This window comes from Drosophila erecta, unplaced genomic scaffold (assembly GCF_003286155.1).
Source record: "Drosophila erecta strain 14021-0224.00,06,07 unplaced genomic scaffold, DereRS2 tig00000126-arrow-pilon, whole genome shotgun sequence".
NCBI lineage: Eukaryota > Metazoa > Arthropoda > Insecta > Diptera > Drosophilidae > Drosophila > Drosophila erecta.
In genome coordinates, this window is record NW_020825209.1 from 7,210,597 (window position 1) to 7,231,899 (window position 21,303).

At 47.2% G+C, this 21,303-nt stretch overlaps 3 protein-coding genes across 9 annotated transcripts; 1 reads left to right on the forward strand and 2 right to left on the reverse strand.

Annotated features, from left to right (window-relative positions):
• Positions 1–2,754: 2,754 nt before the first annotated feature.
• On the reverse strand, positions 2,755–7,238 carry LOC6550354 (gamma-tubulin complex component 2 homolog). 2 transcript variants are annotated; one of them, XM_026982172.1, is made up of 7 exons: positions 6,820–7,238; positions 6,090–6,714; positions 5,507–6,025; positions 4,394–5,439; positions 4,009–4,330; positions 3,746–3,853; positions 2,755–3,200 (listed from the first exon to the last, which is right to left on the reverse strand). In XM_026982172.1, exons 1-7 carry the CDS (start codon positions 6,873–6,875, stop codon positions 2,982–2,984), a joined length of 2,895 nt encoding a protein of 964 aa, XP_026837973.1. In that variant the 5' UTR covers positions 6,876–7,238; the 3' UTR covers positions 2,755–2,981. The 2 variants fall into 2 exon arrangements, with proteins under 2 accessions (XP_026837973.1, XP_026837974.1); XM_026982173.1 differs by lacking the exon at positions 3,746–3,853 and having other exon boundaries at positions 6,820–7,237.
• Positions 7,239–7,554: 316 nt separating this feature from the next.
• On the forward strand, positions 7,555–10,129 carry LOC6550355 (vacuolar protein sorting-associated protein 33A). Its single transcript, XM_001977748.3, has 2 exons — positions 7,555–9,180; positions 9,276–10,129. The coding sequence occupies exons 1-2, from the start codon at positions 7,738–7,740 to the stop codon at positions 9,684–9,686; spliced, it is 1,854 nt and encodes a 617-aa protein (XP_001977784.1). The 5' UTR covers positions 7,555–7,737; the 3' UTR covers positions 9,687–10,129.
• A 1,247-nt stretch (positions 10,130–11,376) lies between these two features.
• On the reverse strand, positions 11,377–21,106 carry LOC6550458 (serine/threonine-protein kinase Tao). 6 transcript variants are annotated; one of them, XM_015155270.2, is made up of 13 exons: positions 20,633–21,081; positions 18,558–18,884; positions 17,988–18,492; positions 17,335–17,691; positions 16,659–17,270; positions 14,718–14,891; positions 14,293–14,655; positions 14,110–14,232; positions 13,927–14,043; positions 13,684–13,857; positions 13,381–13,602; positions 13,190–13,308; positions 11,377–13,120 (listed from the first exon to the last, which is right to left on the reverse strand). In XM_015155270.2, the coding sequence occupies exons 2-13, from the start codon at positions 18,785–18,787 to the stop codon at positions 12,997–12,999; spliced, it is 3,120 nt and encodes a 1,039-aa protein (XP_015010756.1). In that variant the 5' UTR covers positions 18,788–18,884; positions 20,633–21,081; the 3' UTR covers positions 11,377–12,996. The 6 variants fall into 6 exon arrangements, with proteins under 6 accessions (XP_015010756.1, XP_026837243.1, XP_026837244.1 ...); XM_026981442.1 differs by having other exon boundaries at positions 12,300–13,120; positions 21,035–21,106; XM_026981443.1 differs by lacking the exon at positions 20,633–21,081 and adding an exon at positions 20,100–20,217 and having other exon boundaries at positions 12,300–13,120.
• Between the last annotated feature and the right edge of the window lie 197 nt (positions 21,107–21,303).

Genomic DNA, 21,303 nt, shown 5'->3' on the forward strand with positions numbered 1-21,303 from the left:
GCTGCTCATGCATTATTTGTATGCTTGGCCCATTGTTGGCTATGCGAATAATATTTTGGAATGACTTTAGAAGATCTTGAAAAAGAGTCAGCTTGGTATTAAGGCAACAAGTTTCAGGGACTTCGCACTGTATGACAAACTATAAATTTTGTGCACTCAAGTACCAAAAAGTACCAACGCAACCGGACAACCAGGGACTACGTCCAACCATCCAACCATCAACATTGAATTCTTGACTTTAAACACTTCCTACATCCTGTATGTGTTTTGCGCCCTATACAGATGTGGGGGTCGTTTGCACTCAGGGATTCCACAGGCTGCAAGGATCGGAGGAAGCCTTGAAGCTCCAGAGGTGTGCCAGAATCGCATGCAGTGCCTCGACATTGGTGAGGGCATCTCCAATGGGGAGCCAGCATCATTGGATTAGTTCTCATTAATGCCGGAGCATGGCACCTACGAACTGAGCATTTGGGGATCGGGATCCCGGATTCGGAGTCAACAAACTCTTGTCAAACAAACGAGCAGAATTCAACCCAAGGTATGGCCTAGATAACTCGGGTATCACATCTTTATGCATTCGATATCTGGTGAGATAATTCACGTTGTCTAAACCATGTTTTGTAAGAAATAACGCCTTAACTCGGTCTGCAGCTCAAATAAACTTGGTGTTCAGTTTAAACTACTCTCGGTCATATAGGATATATATAGGAAGGATATAACTATTTAACATTTAAGAGTTCCTCCTCTATTAAGTATTTATTGAAATTCCATTTGAATTTAGCACATCTGTGCATTAGATATTTAACTAGCGTACTATCTAAAACCCCTAACTTTATTTATAAGGTTATGCAAACACACTTCTGCAATTCGTAAAATTATTCTTTAAATACCTCCTATTTCTAAGCACTCAATGTAATAACCCAATAATCTTAAAACAGTGCAGTTCTGAATGTGTGGCTCCTTGGAATCCAGCCAGGAAACTCAGTTCCATGAGGAACGTCCGTTAGAAAATGTAAGATAGCCATTTAATTAATTTTTGGGGGCAACGTAATGCGAATGGGGGCTTTGTTTTTAAAGCGATATGCGTGCCTTTTTCTTTCGCCACTGGTGTTGTTATTTACGCATTTGTTATTGGGGCTTTTCTGCGCACATTAATGAGCTGCTTGTGCGCCTTTCATTTGCATATGTCTGTAAATGCCGAATCGATGGATAGATGGGCTTTTGATTAATTAACATATATAGGCGCGCACAATCGCACACAGTCTGCGGGAATATATGGCTATGTGGCTATATGGCGATGGCGATGGCGATGGCAATGGCCATCAGGCCATCTGGCTATCCGGGTGGTCAACTGTCCAACAGTCCAACTGTCCGGTTGTCGAGACCATTCGCTGGAAAAGGATAGACGAGGATGGAGCCCGGAGAGCGACATGGCCAAAAACCATAATTGATTGTCGATAATTCATGCGAGCTTAAATTGCCAATTGCTTGTGGAGTTGTGGGCGTAGGGTGGTCAATCCGGGGGTTGGCTAGTGGGTGGTGGATGGTGGCTCGAGGGTGGTGGGCGGTGGATGGTGTATGGCGGTCAGGACGGGAACGGAGATGTGAGATGTTATAGAGATGACCGTTGGACATTGATGACGGCTAATGGCGAGCATGCAAACGTCCATACAAACGTCCACTGGCAACTGCATATTTATATACTCCAATATTTGTGCTGTATATACATATGTACATATATATGCATATACATATATGTATAAAAGTGGGGGGGGGGTGGCGTTTGCACCAGACTCCGCATTGAAATGCCTAGAAATGGGCTTTTGTGGGTGTGTATCGGCTCGTATATACGCATATATATTTATGCCATGTGTGTTTCTGAACAGGCTGTGGCTCCAAAGCGGAGAAACCATCAGGCACCGATGAAAACCCATGAAACTGCCTCTCAGGCTTGGATTTCATGCTTAATCGCCAGTCCAAGCTTAAAATTAATAAGAGCATACCAAATTCCCACTATATTTTACATAATAGAATATATATACGTACATACTTTATAAATAAAATATATATTATTAGTACTACCTGCTAAGTATATGTATCATACTTGATATGATACTTGTACTTAGCATACAGATCTTTAGATAAATAGTGGTATCTACGCAGGAAAAATTTGTGGTTGCCTACTTTACAGCGCAGCTTCTATCAGATAATAATTTGATAGGAGTGTCTATTTAGGAAAAATAAGGTTGACAGAGTAACAGGATTGCTAGCGGATTTTAAGAATTTGTAAATGCGTTTTTGGTTCCGCTGAATAAGCAAGACCGAAAATTTAAGAACCCGTGGAAAAATGCAATTTAATAAATTAATTTAAATGAAGTTTAAAAGAACTTTGTCCAAATACCACAGTCACAAGCCTCTACTTTAATGTGCTAAAAGGTGCACAGTTTTTTTGGATCTCCCATTTTTTAGGGCCAGACACATGACGACATAGGGAACCAGATGAGCAAGGTGCAACAGGAGGACCAATGATGAACCTCCATGGTAGCCAAACTTGAAGGCAAAGTCTCATCTGTCATGATTCGATTGGTAAACCAGTGGGCGAGCTTATCGCGGGTGACCTGATTCAGGATTAAGAGGACGAAGTGCATCCAGTGGGCGGCACAACCAGCATTCTACGCCGCTGGCTTACGTTGTACTCGAAAATCGTGTCCAGTGCCGTTGATTGCAATTGTGTGGACGCAAAGGGCAGCGGAGGACATTTCAAATGGTTTATTGGTTCATACATAATTACATACATACATAATTTGTACAACTAAACGAGAAACAATTGGTGCGCTTAGTTGGATGGCAAATTAGAAGACATGCGGGAATGGTGGGAAAACAGTCTAGTTAAATGTGCGCTTGTGATTATGAAATTCATTTATCTAATACTTTGTTTTTGTCTTTTCCGCTTCCACATCCTTTCTGGTGGACGTGTTGGCTTAGCCCATGGCATCCTTTGCACACAACTTATCCATCTGATCGGAGTAGAACGCATTAAAGTTGATGCGATGCACGAGATTCATGAAGCAATCAGCGGTGTTCTTCTTCGCCATGGTGTTGATCTGCTTGAGGAACGATATCAGCAAGCCGGTGAATTCCAGATCAAAGCGTTTAACCCGCTCCGAAAACGTATCTTCTGGACCCAGTGAGGTCTCCAACTAGCAGGGGACAAAGAAATCACAAGTTAATCGTTGGCAAATACGTATGGGGTGCCACACAAATCGATTAGCTCTGAATTCGGGCGGAATTCTGAAGCACGCATCCACTTTTGTAGCATCCCTTTATAAGTTTTAAGTATAAGTTTATAAAATTTGAATCGGACTTAAGCTTCAAAAGAACTAGTTAATAATTTAAAATAAAATTATAAAATTTATAAAGGTTCATAGGTAGACTAATAATTTTAATGTCAAGCGAAAACCATACAATAACTTAATTCTGATGCACTATCGGCCATTTAAGTTTTAGGCCAAATGCTTAGGTAAATCAATAATATATAACTAAAAACTTCGAATATAAAGGTCAAAGCATGCAATCCAACTTCGAGATAAAAGAAACAATGCTATTAAAATCGGGGCCACGCCGTCATGCAATCCAGCTAGAATCCACTAGAAGTAAAACGGAAATGGGTCCACCGATACCGAAAAAGGGGCAGAACACAGGAACTGAAACGAACAACATGGGTAAGCACAAGCCTACACAATACCTGTGGCCGGTGCAGGCTCTCCTGTTCGGACTCGGAGCTGTCCGCGCTATCGTGGGTGTCACATACCATCGACTTGAGCTCAGCGTCCAGAAAGAAACGCTGCGAGCGCTGCGAAGGTGGGGTTTACAAAGGATTCGAGTTGGAGTTGGGGGCGTTGGCAGGCGGGATAGACATAGAGCATTAAAAGCGGAGCACGGAACCAGGCAAGAAAGTTGTACATGAAAAGCCATACAGCCACCTTGTGCCCTCGCACTGTAACTCACCTGAATGAAGTCGCAGAACTTTAGGCAGATCTTGCAGAGTTTAAAGATAGCACGGTTCAAATGTGAGGACTCTGTCAGCATGCAGTTCTTAAGGCACGAGTCGAGGAAGTCCTGGTGGAGACGCAGAACGTTATCCACGTTCTCCACCGTCTTCATCTTTTCGATAAAGATGTGCCAGTTGGGCTCGATTATCTCGATCATCATGTAGTACTCCAGGTTCTGGATGGCATTCATCATACGCTGGCGCAGAGTGAACGCCGATCTGTAGAGCTCAGCCGCTTGCGGCGAGAACTTTTTGGCAATCGAGTTTTCCTTCCAAATCCTGTTTGCGAGAGAACAAATTGAATAGTCTTGGGCATAAAAGAGGTAAGAAGGGAACACCCACTTGCAGAGTTGGCGCTCCACGTGCTTGCAGTAGAAGAGCTGTCGGAAGAGCATTTGGTACTTGGAGATGGCAATGTGGTTTAGCACCAAAGAGCAGGGCCACTTCACCTCGTAGGTGAAAGCGAAGCACTCGAGGCCACTCAGGTCGAGGCGGGGCTGTGCCTGCCAGTACTCTTCCTTCAGGTTCATGATCTTAGACATTTGCGTGACCAGGTCGTAGGGCAGCAGCTCGCAATGCAAATCGTCTTTGTAGGGATCGTTACGCGCAGAGGAAAGGCGGAGCGTTAGCCCCAGCAGGTTCTCTAGCGTCATGGGCAGCACATGGTCCACGTTTTTTGTCAGCTCGTCCTCGCAGGCGTCCATGAACTGCATGGTGAAATCGCCTTGATTAAGCAGTAAGTAACGCTTCACCGACTGTAGATGACCCATCAGGTCGTTCTCCGTTAGCAGCACATCCAGCAGCATGCGTGCGGCGAAGTAGTAAGCGTCATTAATGACGGACACGTGCCGCTCGCTGGTCGGGTCGAACTCAAGGTGCATCTCTTGCGTGGGCATTACGCGCTTGCCACACTGCCTGATCACATTCAGATACTTGCCGGTGCGCAGGATCTTGTCCGAGTACTTTTCCAGAAACGAAGGTATGTGGTCGCGGCGCACGTTATAGCGCCTCTCCCAATAGTCGTCCGAATAGTGCTCGGGCAGCTCGTCACGGTGAATCACTTCGTTGTCCTCCACAAGGAATTCCCGGTTGCGGTCCACGATCACGCCCTTCTGGATCCACAGCTGTAGCATTCGCATGTACGGCTCGGCCGCCTTGCGCGCCATTCCGATGATCAGCTGCTGTGCAGCTCGGTCGCCTTCCAGCCGCTTGATACGCTCGTGCAGGTACGTCAGCACTGCGGCATCCCGATAATCGCTTAGCTGAATATCCACCAGCGAGGTCCAGATCTCCTCCATCACCCAGAGCGTCGGCTGCAGGTAGTAAAGTAGCTTCTGCAGTGTTAGTCTATGTTGCCGCAGCTCCTGTTCGGCTTGTACGATCAACAGCTACAATCGGGTGGGAAGAACGATCAGTTAGCTAAGCATTTGCCAGGACAAGAATGCATATCCTTACGTAGAAGTCGTGTGTAAGATCCTGCAGTGCCTCATTCAGTGAGTTCATCACCTGACCCTGGCCGTCGGTGGCCGTGGCTATCTTCTGCATGCCCATAAAGTGGGAGGCCAATGGCAAGATGTCCTGCACCATCTCTGCCAGCGAGCGGTCAAGCTGCATGTTTATGTCAAAGCCCGTCTCGAACCTGGCCAGGCCAACGGTAGTAGGATCGGGCTGTCGGGGCACTAGGAGGCTTTCTCGCACGCCTGTGAGGCAGTGCAGCACCTCGTCGAGCAGCAAATTCTCCTGGCTGGAAAGCGGAAGGGCCGCGATCTCTGCCTTTGGAATCTTGTTCCCGTCCACCTTGTAATAGTCCCACAGTAAATGGGTGCGGTACTCATCGGGCACGCCAGTTGGCGTCGCCATGACAGCCGACGTCTTTGAGCTGTTGCTCGATCTGCTGTTAGGCGCATCGCTGATCCCCGAGCGGTAGCTGTTTAGGGATCGATCAGATACGGCACTTAGAACACGCTCCTTGATCTGTGTTGGTTGGTAAATGATTATTTGGAGAGGCCCAGTAGTCGGCAGCGAACACCACACTCACCACACTTAAATCGCCGCGCTCCTCCTTGTTCGGTCCATGGTTACGTTGTATTGGGCCCCGCCTGACAAAAACTCCGGAGGAAGAGTCGGAGTCAGCAAACTTTTTGCTATTCACCGGCGTCGAGGTGGGAAAGTCCTGGGCCTGGGGCAAACTAAGTATAGAGGATGTGGTTAAGCGTGCCGAGATGGGAAAGTCCTGGGACTGGGGCACACTAAGTATAGAGGATGTGGTTGAGCGTGCCGATGTGGATGAGCCTGCCGATGTTGTTGAGGCTGTCGATGTGGTTGAGCATGCCGATTTGGGGACTAAAGTGGCTGCGGGGTTGACATCCGAGACGGAGCTGGACGGGGTCCTGTTCCCTTGCGGCGAGCCCATTGTTGAAAGGCTAATCCCACTGCTGCACCTGGAGGATAAGTCGATTTCGCAGTATCGCTCGACAAACACCAGCAGTGCGTACATAGGATCTTTGCGCTGAAGAATATCCGCGATCTCCTTTGTCACCTCTATGCAGTTGGGCCGCTGCTCGCTAATGGACACCAGGATTTGGAGAAGCTCGCAGAGTGGCAACTGTCGTTTACTAGTGGCCATAAACTCCCGAACGATGCCCTCCGGAGTTAAAGGGGATCTGTAGAATAAAAATTACCGTAAACTACTGTGCCAGAGGCGGGAAAGAGGCGGTGTAGGAGCAGCGGCTAGATCGACCAGCCACCTGTGCACTCAATCCACTTACTGCGACTCGCTGATCAAATCGGCGAGCACTTGCCGCAGCGGATCGATATTGGTCATCGCAGAGATGGCGATTTACAGTTCCGCGCTTCGCAATTTACAGTTACAGCCGGGAATTGAGCTCTATTTTGCGCTCTCCTGAATATTTTGTTGTTCTTTTGTGTAATGTCTGAGTGCCGACTGTAGCGGCAGGGTTGTCATCTGCCGTTTTGTAATGTTCTAGTTCTTCCGATCCTTGGCCGTTTCGCAATCACAGCTGCTCATTTTAATTTCAGGATTTGTAAGAACTCCCGAATCAATTTAAATTGATTTAAGCGGCCCAAGCAACTTGATGCAAATTGGCATCTGTTGGTGTATAATTGTGAGGATGTGGTGACACTGGTGAAAAAAAGGCCGCGTTCAGCCTCGTTCACACTGCAGTGTCTACTACTGTGATTTTATTGCGTAAAACGAAAAAAGTTCTGGAAAGATACAAATAATAACATTTGAAAAATCACAACTTTTAACTTTGTAAACAAAAATTAAAAAAAAAATATATATACTTTTATTGATTTATTTTATCTTAGTTGTATATAAACAAGTTTTATTTTAGTTTTAGTTTTATTCTTTAAACAAAAAAGAAATTCATATTCGCATCTGTTTTGATTTTAAATTGCAGGCGAGTACCAGTGTGAATGGACCACAGTACAGCGGACAGTGTGACCGTACCGTAAGAGGGCTGCACTGGTATGCACAGGCGCAGTTCAAATCAGCTGTTTTGCAGCGCCCACAGTCGCGTCCCTGATCTTCTGCAGCCGAAATCCGTGGGCGTTGCACCAACCCCGCCAACGCAACGCAAAGACAACACACCAAGGACACGGGAGCGACCAAGCGGAAGCCGCAGAGCATACGAAATCATTACTTCTGGCAAGAGAAAAGAAGCATGTTCCCCCACTTGAAGGGCCATGGACAGCGGGTCAACCTGCAGTTGCTGCAGGAGGCCGCCTGCCGCGAGCTTGTGCAGCAGCTGGAGCGCATTGAGGGTTCCAAGGTGATTGTGCTGGACGAGGCCATGATCGGACCGCTGGACTTGGTTACCCGGCCAAAGCTATTCGCTGATAGAGGCATCCGTTTGCTGGCCCTCAAGCCGGAACTCCACCTGCCGCGCGAGGTAGCCAATGTTGTTTATGTGGTGCGCCCACGCGTGGCGCTTATGGAGCAGCTTGCCACCCATGTGAAGACAGGTGGACGAGCGGCCGCTGGACGGCAGTACCACATCCTGTTCGCCCCGAGGCGCTCATGCCTGTGCATCAGCCAACTGGAGGTCAGTGGCGTGTTGGGCAGCTTCGGACACATCGAGGAACTGGCCTGGAACTATCTGCCGCTAGACGTTGACGTGGTGTCCATGGAGATGCCCAATGCCTTCCGCGACGTAAGCGTGGACGGTGACACTAGCTCACTGTATCAGGCGGCAGTGGGCCTGGTGCAGCTGCAGCGGCTCTACGGTCGCATTCCCAAGATCTACGGAAAGGGAGAGTTTGCGCACAGGGTATGGGAGCACGCCAAGCAGCTGGGCCGGGATGAGCGGACTCTGTACAACGGCGACAAGGGAGTCGTCGATCAGCTAATCCTCCTAGACAGAAGCATCGACCTGCTTAGTCCGCTGGCCACACAACTCACATACGAGGGGCTTATCGATGAGTTTTACGGCATCCGGCAAAACAAACTGACGCTGCCCGCCGAGAACTTTCCCTCTGACGGAGCCCTCCCCGGAAGCGGAGGCAGTGCCCCACGAGTCGACGAATCGCAATCGCTGCTGGGTGACTCCGAGAAAAAGACCATCCTTCTCCACTCCGGCGAGCAGTTGTACGCAGAGCTGCGCAACAAGCACTTCAATGAGGTAACCAAACTGCTCGCTCGCAAGGCACGGGAAATTCACGTCCAGATGCACGCCACCTCCCAGGACAAGAGCGTGCAGGAGATCAAGAGCTTTGTCGAGAACCTCCTACCGCAGCTAATGGCCCAGAAGAAAGCCACCTCGGAGCACACGGCCATCGCTGGCCTCCTGCACGAGCAGGTGAACGCGGTGCGCTTCGCAGACGACCTGGCTGCCGAGCAGGAGTTCATGGTCTGCGCAGATATCGATAAGCAGAGCGCCTACATCGAAGACCTGATTGCCTGCAAAGTGGAGTTGAATCGCGTCCTGCGGCTCATCTGCCTGCAGTGTAACGCCGCCTCCGGGTTCAAGGAGAAGCTGCTATGCCACTACAAGCGCGAACTGGTCCATGTCTACGGTCTTGAAGTTCTACTCACCATCAGCAACCTGGAGAAATCAGGCCTCCTCCACCTGCAAACGGAGTCTCGGGCTTACAGCGTTCTGCGAAAGGTGAGCGTCAATCCAGCAATACAGCCATCCTTAGTTATAAGCATCTGAACCATGTGCTTTATTTGTGGGCCTATGCCAATAATTTCCTGTTGCAGACGCTGCACCTCACGGTGGACGACAATGTCGAAATTGAGCCAAAGGACATCAGCTACGTGCACAGTTTCTATGCTCCGCTGACCGCTCGCCTGGTGGAGCACTCCCTCAAACCATTGGGATGGCAGACACTCAAGAGCCAGATCAACAACCTGCCCGGGCCGACGTTCGAGGACTTTCAGGCGCAGCTGGTGGGCATCGGAGGACGGCACACTGTCACCACAGTCAGCGAGGGATCGCTGCTGAATGTGCCGCGAGTGGTGCTCGTCTGCTTTGTGGGCGGTTGCACTTTCGCCGAAATAGCTGCGCTGCGTTTCCTAGCCGCCCAGGAGGACAACAACGTGGAGTTCCTGATTGCTACCACGAAGGTCGTCAACAAACACTCCTTCCTGGACAGCCTAATGAGCTCGTGAGGGCGGCGGCTAAGCCGACTGGAAGCCCATCGCCTGTCCAACGCCCACGGCCTGACACGTGGATGAAACACGTCCGTTCCGCTGAAGCCGAGATCAAAACGAAAGGGCAAGCGACGCAGCGCGGAAATCGGTACTACAGATCAGAATCCAGAATGCTAAGGACGTTGAGAATAGCTCGATTACTAAGGACTCGCCGGCACGCGGAAACCATAAAATATTTATTTTTCGATCGCGGCATTTATTCGTGTACTCTATGTAACGTTAAAGAAGCCTGTATATAAATACAAGCATATATTTATGTATACCGAAATATGTAGTCCTAAGCGAAAAATTCCAAATCCAATTTATTCAAGCTTGGCAATTTTAGGTTTAAGTGCATATAATTCCAACTTACAATCATACTTGTGCAAGACAAATATTTTCATAATAAACTGTTTAGTCAATGTTATGCTACACTCTCCAGCGACATATACAGATTCCAAAGCTATTTAATCGCATAATCGATGTTCTATAAACCGAAAATGCGGACACCCCACAATTTCCCGACTAACTTGCTTGTAAATGGTTATAAATTTATAAATGATGTAACTTTTGTTCAAACTTGTGTATGTTCAAAAGTAAGGGCATTGAATGTTCCTTAAAGCGTTACCTTAACTATATCATATCTGAAAGGTATTGCATGAAATGGGTGGCTATTTCAGAGCATTAAAAATCCAACATGTTGAAACGAAATTAGTGCTGTATGAGTATGGAGTTTTGACAACCAACAGCTACAAAGATATTTGAGATATCAGGGATTAGTCTTTTGATAGTGCAAGTTCTACCAGTCGCAGCAGATGAGCCTAAGTCAACAAAAATGTGCTATGTTGGAATTTCGAGTGGGACGATTTGTGTCCGTGTTTTATGAAATTAATGTTTTCATCTTTATGTGCAAGTCCTAAAAGTATATCAAAATGGACATTTCAATGGTGTTTAAACTATTTTGTCCGTGGTGTTTTGACTCGATGTAAATGTAATTAATTGAAATTTGAAATAAACGGAAAGCATTCCAAACAAACGTTTTGATAATCTTTCTAGAATGTTTGCTTCCGAACAGACATACTCAGAACGAGTGTTAGATACTGGACTATAAGATACCCGTTACTCTGCTGAATGATGCCTAGAAATGGATGCAGATGTGCAAGATGTCCTGAGTTCTATAATAAATGGTCCGCTTTCACCAGTTACGAATATAATATACCCTTTAGCTCAACAAGTGGCGGGTATAAACGGATCCCATCGAACTGGTGAATAGAGAAACCAACGATGTTTTGCAATCCATGAAGTTTTCCGTCCTAATTTCATCGCTTAAATAGCACATTTTGAAGACGATATCTAATGGCACCCGTATACGAGTATGTATGCCACAGGATTTCTGAACTGGTGATTGCTGGTGGATTTTGTAGTGCCAAAAAAATCCATGTCCCATTAAGCTGAACACGAACTGCGAGCTTCTGTATTTTTAAATATGTTTTATTTTATTGATATTGACGTGCATCAATTTAATTGTTATTCGTTTTCCATCTTCAGTTGTCGCAATTGCAAAAATACAATTTATATTCATATAATTATTACAATAATAAAAAAAACAATTTTATAAACATAAAAATATTACATATATTGTGTTCCCCGTGCTATCTTCTTTTGCTTCTTTTTAGCTATCTCTATCTCTCTCGTTTCCCGTGTCCACGTCCACCTTCATTTCGCTTCTGTTTCCCAAACTATGGTATATATATATATCCATGTATAGCTCCGAAATGGCATAGTGATCATGGTGGATGCTCGGTGCTTCCAGTGTAATATCAACGGAAATACCGAAAATGAGCCTCCCCTCATCGCCTGCAATTTCGATCCTTCGCTCGTCTGCGATCATGGGCGTGGCTTTAAATTTAGTTTAGTTTAATTAATGACTAACGGAAATATATGCTTGCTTTGTCTCAGTTTTGTAGAATTCTATGTTTTTTAGTGAAATATTTTCGGCTGCATACTTTCGCGTTTTCCTCGTGAATGGTTGGGGGTTTGTGGGTGTAGTGTTTCCGCGGGTTTTGATCAGCATGCGAGTGAAGGATAAATAATATTTCCACGTAAACATAATCTTTGAATAATTAAACCTTTTTATGCTTTAATTTTCTATACAATTTTTATTGTTTTGACTAAGCATTTTGCAATTTGCATTAATTAACTCTAAAATATGCTTATTTTAGTTTTATATATATTATATCCTTCTTGTTATAACAAACAAAACTAAATTAATTGTAAACAAAATGAATCTTTTTGCGTTTTAATATTTGCGGGATTTATAATAATTTTGGCCATAAAACTTATTGTACAGCAAGTAAAATAAAAAATTTGTTGTTTCTCATTTCATTTAAAAAAATACTTTTATTTGAATCGAATCGAGTCAAAGTAGAAAAACATAACGTAAACCGAAATTGTTGAACCTAACAACATGCAAAAATGGCAATCGATGTGCGCCTGATTCGAACTGCGATCGCAGCGCCGTCGACTGACTATCAATTGAAAATAACATTTAAAGATCTCGCACACCCGAGTGCGAGGGCCAACTGAATGATCTATTTCCGCGAGTTTTAACAAATAATACACACCTAATTACTTTCGTGACATTTTTGCAGCGCGAGACCACAAATATATAAATGGTTAACAAATCAAAATGGTGATTGATTCAGTTATTCGGTAATAATATCAAATTAGACTTTAGATTTAAACACTTTGCATATCAAAGTTTGATGTTGATCTTTGTTTGCTTGCTTGTTTTTTTGTTTGTTGTTGTGTTATTGTTTGTGTATGACATTTATGCTTACATATATAATTATTTATGTTTGTTTTCCTTTGTTTTTGATTGATCTTGTATTAAATGGTTTCAAATATTAGTATCTTGTTGCCATCTCCGATTGAGTTTCCTTTAATACAAAACTATTGCAGCTTTTGCTTGTTGTAACTTTTAGAAAATACTTGGGTTCTAATGTTTCCTAAGCAACCAATCCGAGCATTGCTCGCAGTTGTGTGTATTGTATGTTGTATGTTGTGTGTTGTGGGTTGTGTGTCGTGTTCCTAGTTCCTACAAAAACATTGCTAGCCAGGACTGTTTCTGCTGCTAATGTTTCTGCTGATGTTTTAGCGGCGATTTCTGTTGCTTGTGTCGGGCTCTAGTTGTTGCTGTCGTACTGTTGGCTTTATAATTTCCATTAAAATTGAAGTAGTTCATATTACTAAACACTTGTTGTGGGGGTTGGCATTGTTGTTGTCTATGCTATAGCGAACCAGCCGGAAAACTTGTTGAACTATTGCTATGGGCTAAACTAATCATTGAACCAGACAGACTTCCCTCCTCATCTGCATAGGCTTCACGAGATACCTCAATCAGAGATAAAGTGCTGCAGGAAGAAAACATTTATGATTAGTTGTCTCCTCCTGTACGCATTGATGTAGATGATGTTGATTACCTGAAACCTAGGGCAATTGATTCATTATCAAATGCTTCCAATTCTTTAGTATGCTTCTCGTGTTTCATGCGCAAGCGCTCGGCGCGTTCCTGGTTGAATTGCTGCAACTCGGCGTCCATCTGTGGAAGAGAAGATGTCCATAAGGTCATACACAACGCTCCACTTGCCCTGCGGACACGGCAAACGCCCACCTTATTCTCGAGCAGGCCCCGCCGCACGCTAACGCGGTTCTCGAGCTCCCGACGCTCGCGATCACGCTGTTCCTGTGCCTGCTTCTTATTCTTGTTCTGGTAGGCAGTGAGCATCTCCAGCTCGTACTCCAGCTGATCGTGAGTACGGTGGCACTCGATCACTTGGCTTTCGTCTAGTTTGTAGCTCTGGCTTTGGAACATGTCCGCAATGCTTTGCTCGTACTGCAATGAAATGGGTTATGTTACGTCAATCGAGGATTGGGATGACTTTTATTATGTGCTCTGTGATAAATGAATTCGCACCTGTTCACCCAGCAGCGTCAGTTTGCGATGCTTCTCTTCCTTCAGCTGCTTGATGACCTCCTTCTGTTGCTCCTTTGGTGTCGTCTGCAGTACTTGGGCCTTATAGCGTTTGTATTGCTTCGTCTGAGTCTTGCATGTTTCCCGGAACTGCTTGCGTATCTGGAGCTCCTTTTGCTGTATTGTGATCAAAATTGTTAGACTTTTCCCCTTTCCTCTTCACCGCTGTGCATGCAGTACACATACCTTCAAGCTCTTCGGCTGTTGCCTTAGCTCAACCGCATGCTTGCGTTCGAGCTCCTTCTTGATGCGTTCCATGTAGTCTTCTTGATTATGCAACTCTGTATCGTGTTGCTTGTTTATCTGCGGTGGGGAATGGGATGTGTTTGTTGGGATGTGCACCATTTGCTAGGAGTTAGTGCAACTCACCTGCTCCTCGCGCAACTGGTGTACGCTCTTCTGCTGGCGGTACTCCAGCTCCTGTGTCTTTTCGTGGTGCTTAAGAAGCATTGCGTGTGCCTGTTGCAGTTGCTGCTCCTTCTTTTCGAGCTCCTGCAAAAGCAAAAGGGTTAGGCCAAGAACTGACTTCCATACCATATTGGGTTCTCTTACGTCGCGCAGCTGCTGATCCTCGTGCTCGTGCTGCATGATCATGCGCTTGCGCTTGAACTTTCGCATCTCCAGCTCGATGTACTGCTTCTGGGCCTGGAGCATACGCTGCTCCTCCTGCGCCTCGTGCTGCTTGAGGTTGTCCTTCTGCGACTGCAGGGTAAGATCGCGCTGCCGCTTGGGCGTCGACTCATCCATGGAGAGCTCCCGCTTCCAGCGCTCTTTGTTCGCCTTGTACTCCTTCTTGCGGTTCAGGTCGTACACCTTGCGGTCGTTCTCCTGCTTCAGCGTAATCTCTTTGTGTAGTTTCTTCTCGGCGGCGCTCGTTTGCTTAGCCCGCCTCTCCACATCCTGCTGGTGCTTCGTCTGCACGCGATCAATGGTTAGTGAGAGTTGCCTTCAGTCAATTTAGTTCAGCCCACACTCACCTCAAGCCGGTCGAGGTCCCTCGTAAAGTTGTGGAGCAGCGTGTCATACTCCTTGTCCAGGGCCGTCTTATGCGCCTCCATGTCCACCTTGCACTTCTCCTCCAGTTTGACCAGGTGCGCCTGGTGCTCGCGCCGCATCCGCTTGTAGCCGGACATCTGCTCGTGCATCTCCTCCTGCCGGATCGCGGATGGTATGATGGCGCACAGTGGAGCAAAGAATGCACACATGGTTAGAGGCGTGGAAATGCGAATGCAGCAGCGGAACCACTACGGCAAATCGTATACTACTTCTGCGACTAACTGTAACTTACAAAACCGCGGCCGAACTCCAGGTCAGCCATAACCTCAACGGACGCAAATCTCGGCCAAAACATTGGCTCCTCGGCCTTCTAGGCTTTCGTTCTAAATTCTACGTTCTAAATAGCTACGTATTATTAGGTTTGGCAAAATAGTTTCTGAAGCGGATTGCGCAATAGTTCTAATAGCTTTCTAAACAGCCAACTTAAGCTTAAGCAATTCGAAGCCTGGTTTCTTTTAGTGTGACCCTTTCGGGGATTACGGGGTGGTCTTGTGGATTGCCGTTCAACAGGGTGACCCCTACCAAGCGTTACAAGGCGATATGCGTAGCAGAACTGGAAGGACAGTGATGGCGAACTGGAAGGCGGCACTGCTGTTACACTCAAAGAATACATTTATGCATTCCAAAAGGAAACGACAAGTGAGTTTCAAAAATGTACAATTGTTATATATGTATGTTTTTTCATGCCAGCTCGTTCATATATTTTTAAAAAATAGGAAGACAGTGCCTCACTGAATGACTCGGTTGAAATCATTAAGAAATAACATGGCATATCAGCCCATAGAATTAACCAAATTGAGCCATTGAGAAATTACTTTTAAATGAAGACGGGTTGCTCTTCCTGATGTTACAGCAGCACCGGGATGATTGTTTTTTTTTTTTTTTTTTTGGAAAAATAATATGAAATATAGGAAAATAGAGTTCAAGAGGATCAAGAAACAGGTGAGCTAATGCTTGATTAATCAATCAACAACTACTTTTAACACGTAAAATATATCTTCTGTGTAAATATTCAAGAGCTGGCAAAATTCCAGCCCCAAGCTGACGACGACAAGTTGACATTTCTACTGTTCTAGCCACACTGGTGGCGAAAGGTGCGATTGAACTGAGGGACACGGGAAACAGATGCGTTTTAAGCCATGAGGGCGTGCCAGTGACCAGGAACTGTGGGGTGGTTGGCCGACGAGCGGGGAAACGAGTACAAGTGGAGGCTGGCGAGGATGGGCTTCGGTTACAATGTGATGGCGGATGCAACAACAACGGCTAACTACATTAAGTACATGGTACCGGCAGCGACTGCTTTTAAAACTTTATTTCTCAATTGATTGGCGCCTCCGCTCTGGCTAAGAAATTACACAGGGACAATGGCGTTTCAGGTCTTTCTTGCTGCCGGCCATTTGCTGGCTCTCTCTCCGCCGGCTGCCGTCGCGGCATTCGCTGTTGATGTGTTCGCCACCACACAGCTGCGAACAGAAGTTATAGCGCGCCTGTTCGAGGATGCGGAAGGAAAACAATAAACACAACAAAGAGCTTGTAGTAGAGGGCAAAAGTTAGAAGACATGTGGATGGCGGAAGCGTAGCAGCGAGCTGGGAGGGGGAATGGATTAACTAGCCGGCGGATGACTACCGACCATTGATGCGGACAGGACGGTTTACACACAAAGGCCTCGCGGTATGGAATGCAATCGGTGCTGGGACCGCGACTTGAAATTGGGCTCGGTCATGACCCCGTATAGTGCCCATGGAGGTGGATTATCTATGCTGCAGCCAGGCGACATCCCTGGACTCATCCCAACAAGAGAGCGCACACAGAAATCTACGGCCAAGGCAGGAGTATTGATAAACGAAACGCTACAACGCACCTGCATGTGTTCCTTTTGCTGCTTGGTCACAATACTGGTGGTGCGAATGGTGGCAAAGTTGTTGGGCCCGTGGTCGTTGACTGCGTTGGAAATGGCCTGTTGCGAGGACGCGGAGCTGGCCGCATACACGGCCGCTTGGGCGGCGGGCGTCGTTAGGTAGCGCGGCTGTATGGGCTGCATGCGATCCGCCAGGGGTCCACCGGATGCCGGAGAGCCTCCACCGCTGCCACCGGTCCCAGTGCCTCCGCCTCCCACGTGGCCCATCGCACTTAGGTGCGGCAAAACGGAAATAGGCGGTGGAAGCACTGGAGCAGGCGCTGGTGCCGGCACAACCGAGGCCGAGTTAGTTGGCGTCACATTGTTGTTCATGCTGTGCATTATGTTGGGCAGCGGCGGCCGATTTCGATGACGCGAGGAGTTGCGGGAAACGGCTCCGGGCGGAACCGCCTGTCCTTGCTGGCCGCTTGGCCAGCTGGGCGGCGGCTGCTGGTGTGGATGGTGATGGTGGTGGATTGCCGCCGCCGCAGCGGCGCTAGCAGCCTGCTGGTGGTGGTGCGCAGCGATATGGTGATGATTCTGGGCCGCAGCCGGTATGGAATTGGATGAGGAGCTCTGTAAGATCAGGATGAAAAAGAAGTTAGCGGTGGGTTAAAAGAGAACACAAAACTATGCTCACCTGACTACTGGCTGCCGATACACCCACCGAGTGTATGGAGTGTTCCGAAGTAATACTATTGCTCTTGCTGCTGTCGCCACCGGCATGGTCGTCCTGTTGGTCGTCGGTGTCGCCCACGGCGCTCTCCGTCTCGCAGGTGTCCACCATGAGTATCTTCTTCATCTTGCGGTAGTTGAGGTTGTCCAGCTCGCGCACGGCTGATTTGGTGCGGGCGATCAGCTCCAGCAGCACGGTGTCGGATCGCGGTCGGGTCACGTAGGCGTGGGTCAACAGCTTGGCCGACGAGGGTCGCTCTGCTGGCATCTTCTTGAGGCACAGTTCAACAAAGCTGCAGAACGCATCCGACCAGTCGTTCTTCTATCGGGTTGAAATCGAATAGGTTTAATAAATACATTCAATTACAGTTTCTTCCTAAAGGTAACTTTGTAATACTTATGTTTACTTTGAAATTGCTTTCCGAAGTGAGGAACATAAACACATTCGTAACCAGAAGCAAAAGACGTGTGTGAACAAATACGTTAAATAACTCAATAAAAAAAAAAAAAAGAAAACAATAACATCGTCGTAGCATTTCCGACTTAAGGAACCGTGAGCAGCGATAAGTTAATAAATACCCGAATACTTCAGTAATCAAAACTGCGATTGCTACTCACCGGAAGAGTTGGCGACTCATTCTGCGCAATGTGGTAGAGCGCCGACATGGCGTTCATGTTAAAGTAGGGAGGCTTGCGCTCCGCCAGCTCGATGCAGGTGATGCCCAGCGACCACACGTCCACCTTGCCGTCGTATTGGCCCTCATCCATGGCCAGGATCACCTCGGGCGCCATCCAATAGGGCGTGCCGACAAAACTGTTGGCCGGGCACTTGATGGCAGCGCTACCGAAATCGGCCAGCTTGACGACACCGTTGTCCGTGAGCAGGATGTTGCCCGCCTTGATGTCGCGGTGGATGCGCCCCAGCGAGTGCAGATAGCTCAACCCACTGAGCACACCCAGACAGATGGCAGCGATCTCGTCCTCGTGCAGCGGCTTTTTGTGCACCTCGATGATGTCCGAGGCGGAGCCCACGCAGTACTCCATCACCAGCCAGGCGGTCGACTCGCGCAGATAGCATCCCTTGTATTCTATGGTGTTTGGGTGGTTCAATTGGCGAAGGAAGCTGTTGTGTACACATAAATTTATTATAATTCACTCGAGCGAACGCATGGGTCACCCAGTGCTCACCGTATCTCTTTGAGAATGTCCTGCCACTTCTCCTGACTCTGCTTGCCGGTGTAGGACATCTTTTTGATGGCCACGATCTCCTTGGTGAGGTTGCATCGCGCATAGTAGACCGCGCCGAACGACCCATGGCCAATTTCGCGTAGGTCCTCGAAGATTTTCTCCGGGTCATGCTTGTTGAATAGGTCGGCTATTTCCGGATCCTTGAGACTACCAGGTCGTGCCGAAGGCATGGCTGTCTTTCATGCTCTAGCCCAGCTCACTCAGTGATCGACCTGCGTGCTTTTCCTCGTCTGCAGCTCCAGTTGGCTACTCTGCTGTCTTGAAGTTCTGTGCAGATCGGGTGGGGCGAGAAAAAGGCGATTCCGGTTAGTCAGTCACAGTTACAGCCTGTGCCAGTCAGTTAGTCATGTTCAAAGGGTCGAATTTTTCGGGGATTTTAGGCTGAAGCGCTGAGACTGGGAACCAATCGACTTGGGCGGCACGGGGCGTGGCGGGAATGGATGGGCCAGTGAGGACTGGGCTTTGGACACTCACTGCATGGACAGACGGAACAGACGGACGGATGGGAACAGCCAAAAGCCGACTATCACCAAATCGATCAAGTGATTCACACTCGCACATACTGTACGAATCATTCAGAAATCTCAATTCCTCACGCAGCACGGCCTTATCGCAAATATGTTGGCCCTGTCATTTATGGCCAGACTATTTTCCTCAACTTGTTACCAACTTGTCAGCTGCTTTTTGGCCAGATTACGACAGCTGTTTAGGGCATTTGGTAGTCGGCATGACTAAGGCATTTTGTTTTCGAATAAGGAATGAGTGTAGGGTAAGCGCACGTGCTGCAGGGTATTCAAAAGTCGTCAAGACGACAAACACACACGAGCTGCAAAGGAGTAACGGCACCAAAGGGGTGCATTTGTCGCCGTTGCGAATCCACACACACACACACACACACACACACACACATACAGTGGAGTGTGCAATGCGGAGGCGTTTTGCGGGCGTCTGCGGATATCCGCCGGCTAAAGACGCGGATTTTGGCCTCCGCTGGAGCTCCGGCTTTCGACTATTGCCGCTTGGCAAAAATACTCAATACAATTAGGCCCTTGTGATGCGGCGACTGCAATTCTTTACTTGCGACGCGAAACAGAAACACGCCTATTTTTCAAACCCCACACACTATTGCACAAAGAGCAGCCATGTCGCTCAAACACACACGCGCGCGCCGTATATGTATATGTGCGGTTGGATTGCTTGTTGTTTTGCATTTCGGGCGACACAAATTCAATTCAATTCGTGCCTTTTCTGTGGCTTGCTCTTTCGCTCAGCTCCCCGCCACAGGGAATTGTAGTGGAAAACTGAAAAGTTCTGTGATTCGGATTGATTTTCAGTTGGTTTGGCTGCCTTCTCTTTGGGTGCGGACTCAGGCACACACAGGAGGCAAAAAAAAAAAATAAAAAAAATAAAAGCGCACGAAGGCGGTGATGCTGCGCCAGTTGTTGGTTTCCTTCTCTGGCTGTCCGATTAGTGACCGATTACCATGGTTGATTTATGTTTTACGATTAAAATTGAATTATATTGCTGCACTTTGCAACTGTTTTGAATCGCCTAATTTTGTTTTGCTTGCGCACACACACACACACACACACTCACGCTCGTCGAGGGAGCAGACAAATACACACACATTCGTACAGTTCGACTGGTGCTATCCCTTTCTCGCGCATTGAGGGGAGTCGTCGCACCGAAATCAGATGTAGCACTTAACATCCGCAAATGCGTTGTAATTACTTGGAATTTGTGGGAGAAATGATAATACTAAATTGTCATTTTGCAGAATAATCAATTTAATGGGCAGATAGCACACAAGAAATTAGCATTTATTGGCCAAAACGCAAACGCGAAAAAGAACAGTATGCACATACACACACACGTATGCGAACATACGCATTCACAAACACAGGCACACACGTACACAGGGATGGAGAGACAGTGGAAAATGCATAAATCTGGCGAGGCGAAAAAAAAAACGATTCGAAACGATTGAACTTTTTCCACTGCGCTTCAGGGCTTACTTTTGGCAATTAATTAGTGCTTGCTTGTTTATCGGCGCAACTGGGTCTTGTTTTTCGCATCTGTATGCATTTTTTCCTCATGCGTCGCTCTCCCCACGCCCGCTTCTGCTGTTATTGGCCCTGCTGCGACTGCGATTGCGACTGGGAACGGGAATCGGAATGGGACTGTTAGTGGTAGTGGTACTGCTACTGGGAATGGCAACTATTGCCCTGCACTGCACACGCGTTGCGTTCACAAGTCCGCACTGGCTACGCATCTCGAGTGCCGAGCACCGAATTCGGGGGATCGTTACGTCGCAGATGCACCCATCTACGGCACGGAAAATTAGCAGCGCTTGTCTATTTGCAACTTTTCTTCACTCGTTTCTCTAATTAAGTTCCGTAAAGTTCACGTTCACACACCATACAGTGTTACCAGATCGGACGAGCGGCTTTTCCCAAAAAATGACCTCCGACGGCCCAGAGTTTTTACTAAAAAATCCAGATTTTAAGCGATATATTTACAAGTGAATTTTTTCGTAATGTGTTTATGAAGTAAGCTTTCGCAACGGAGTTTCCATAGTTGAATTGGCTTAATTCAATTGGTATTATGAGAAAAAGTTCGTTTGGCGCCAATCGATTTCAGTCTATCGATAGTCTAATCCGCTGGTGAAGTGTGTGGTTAAGCTATC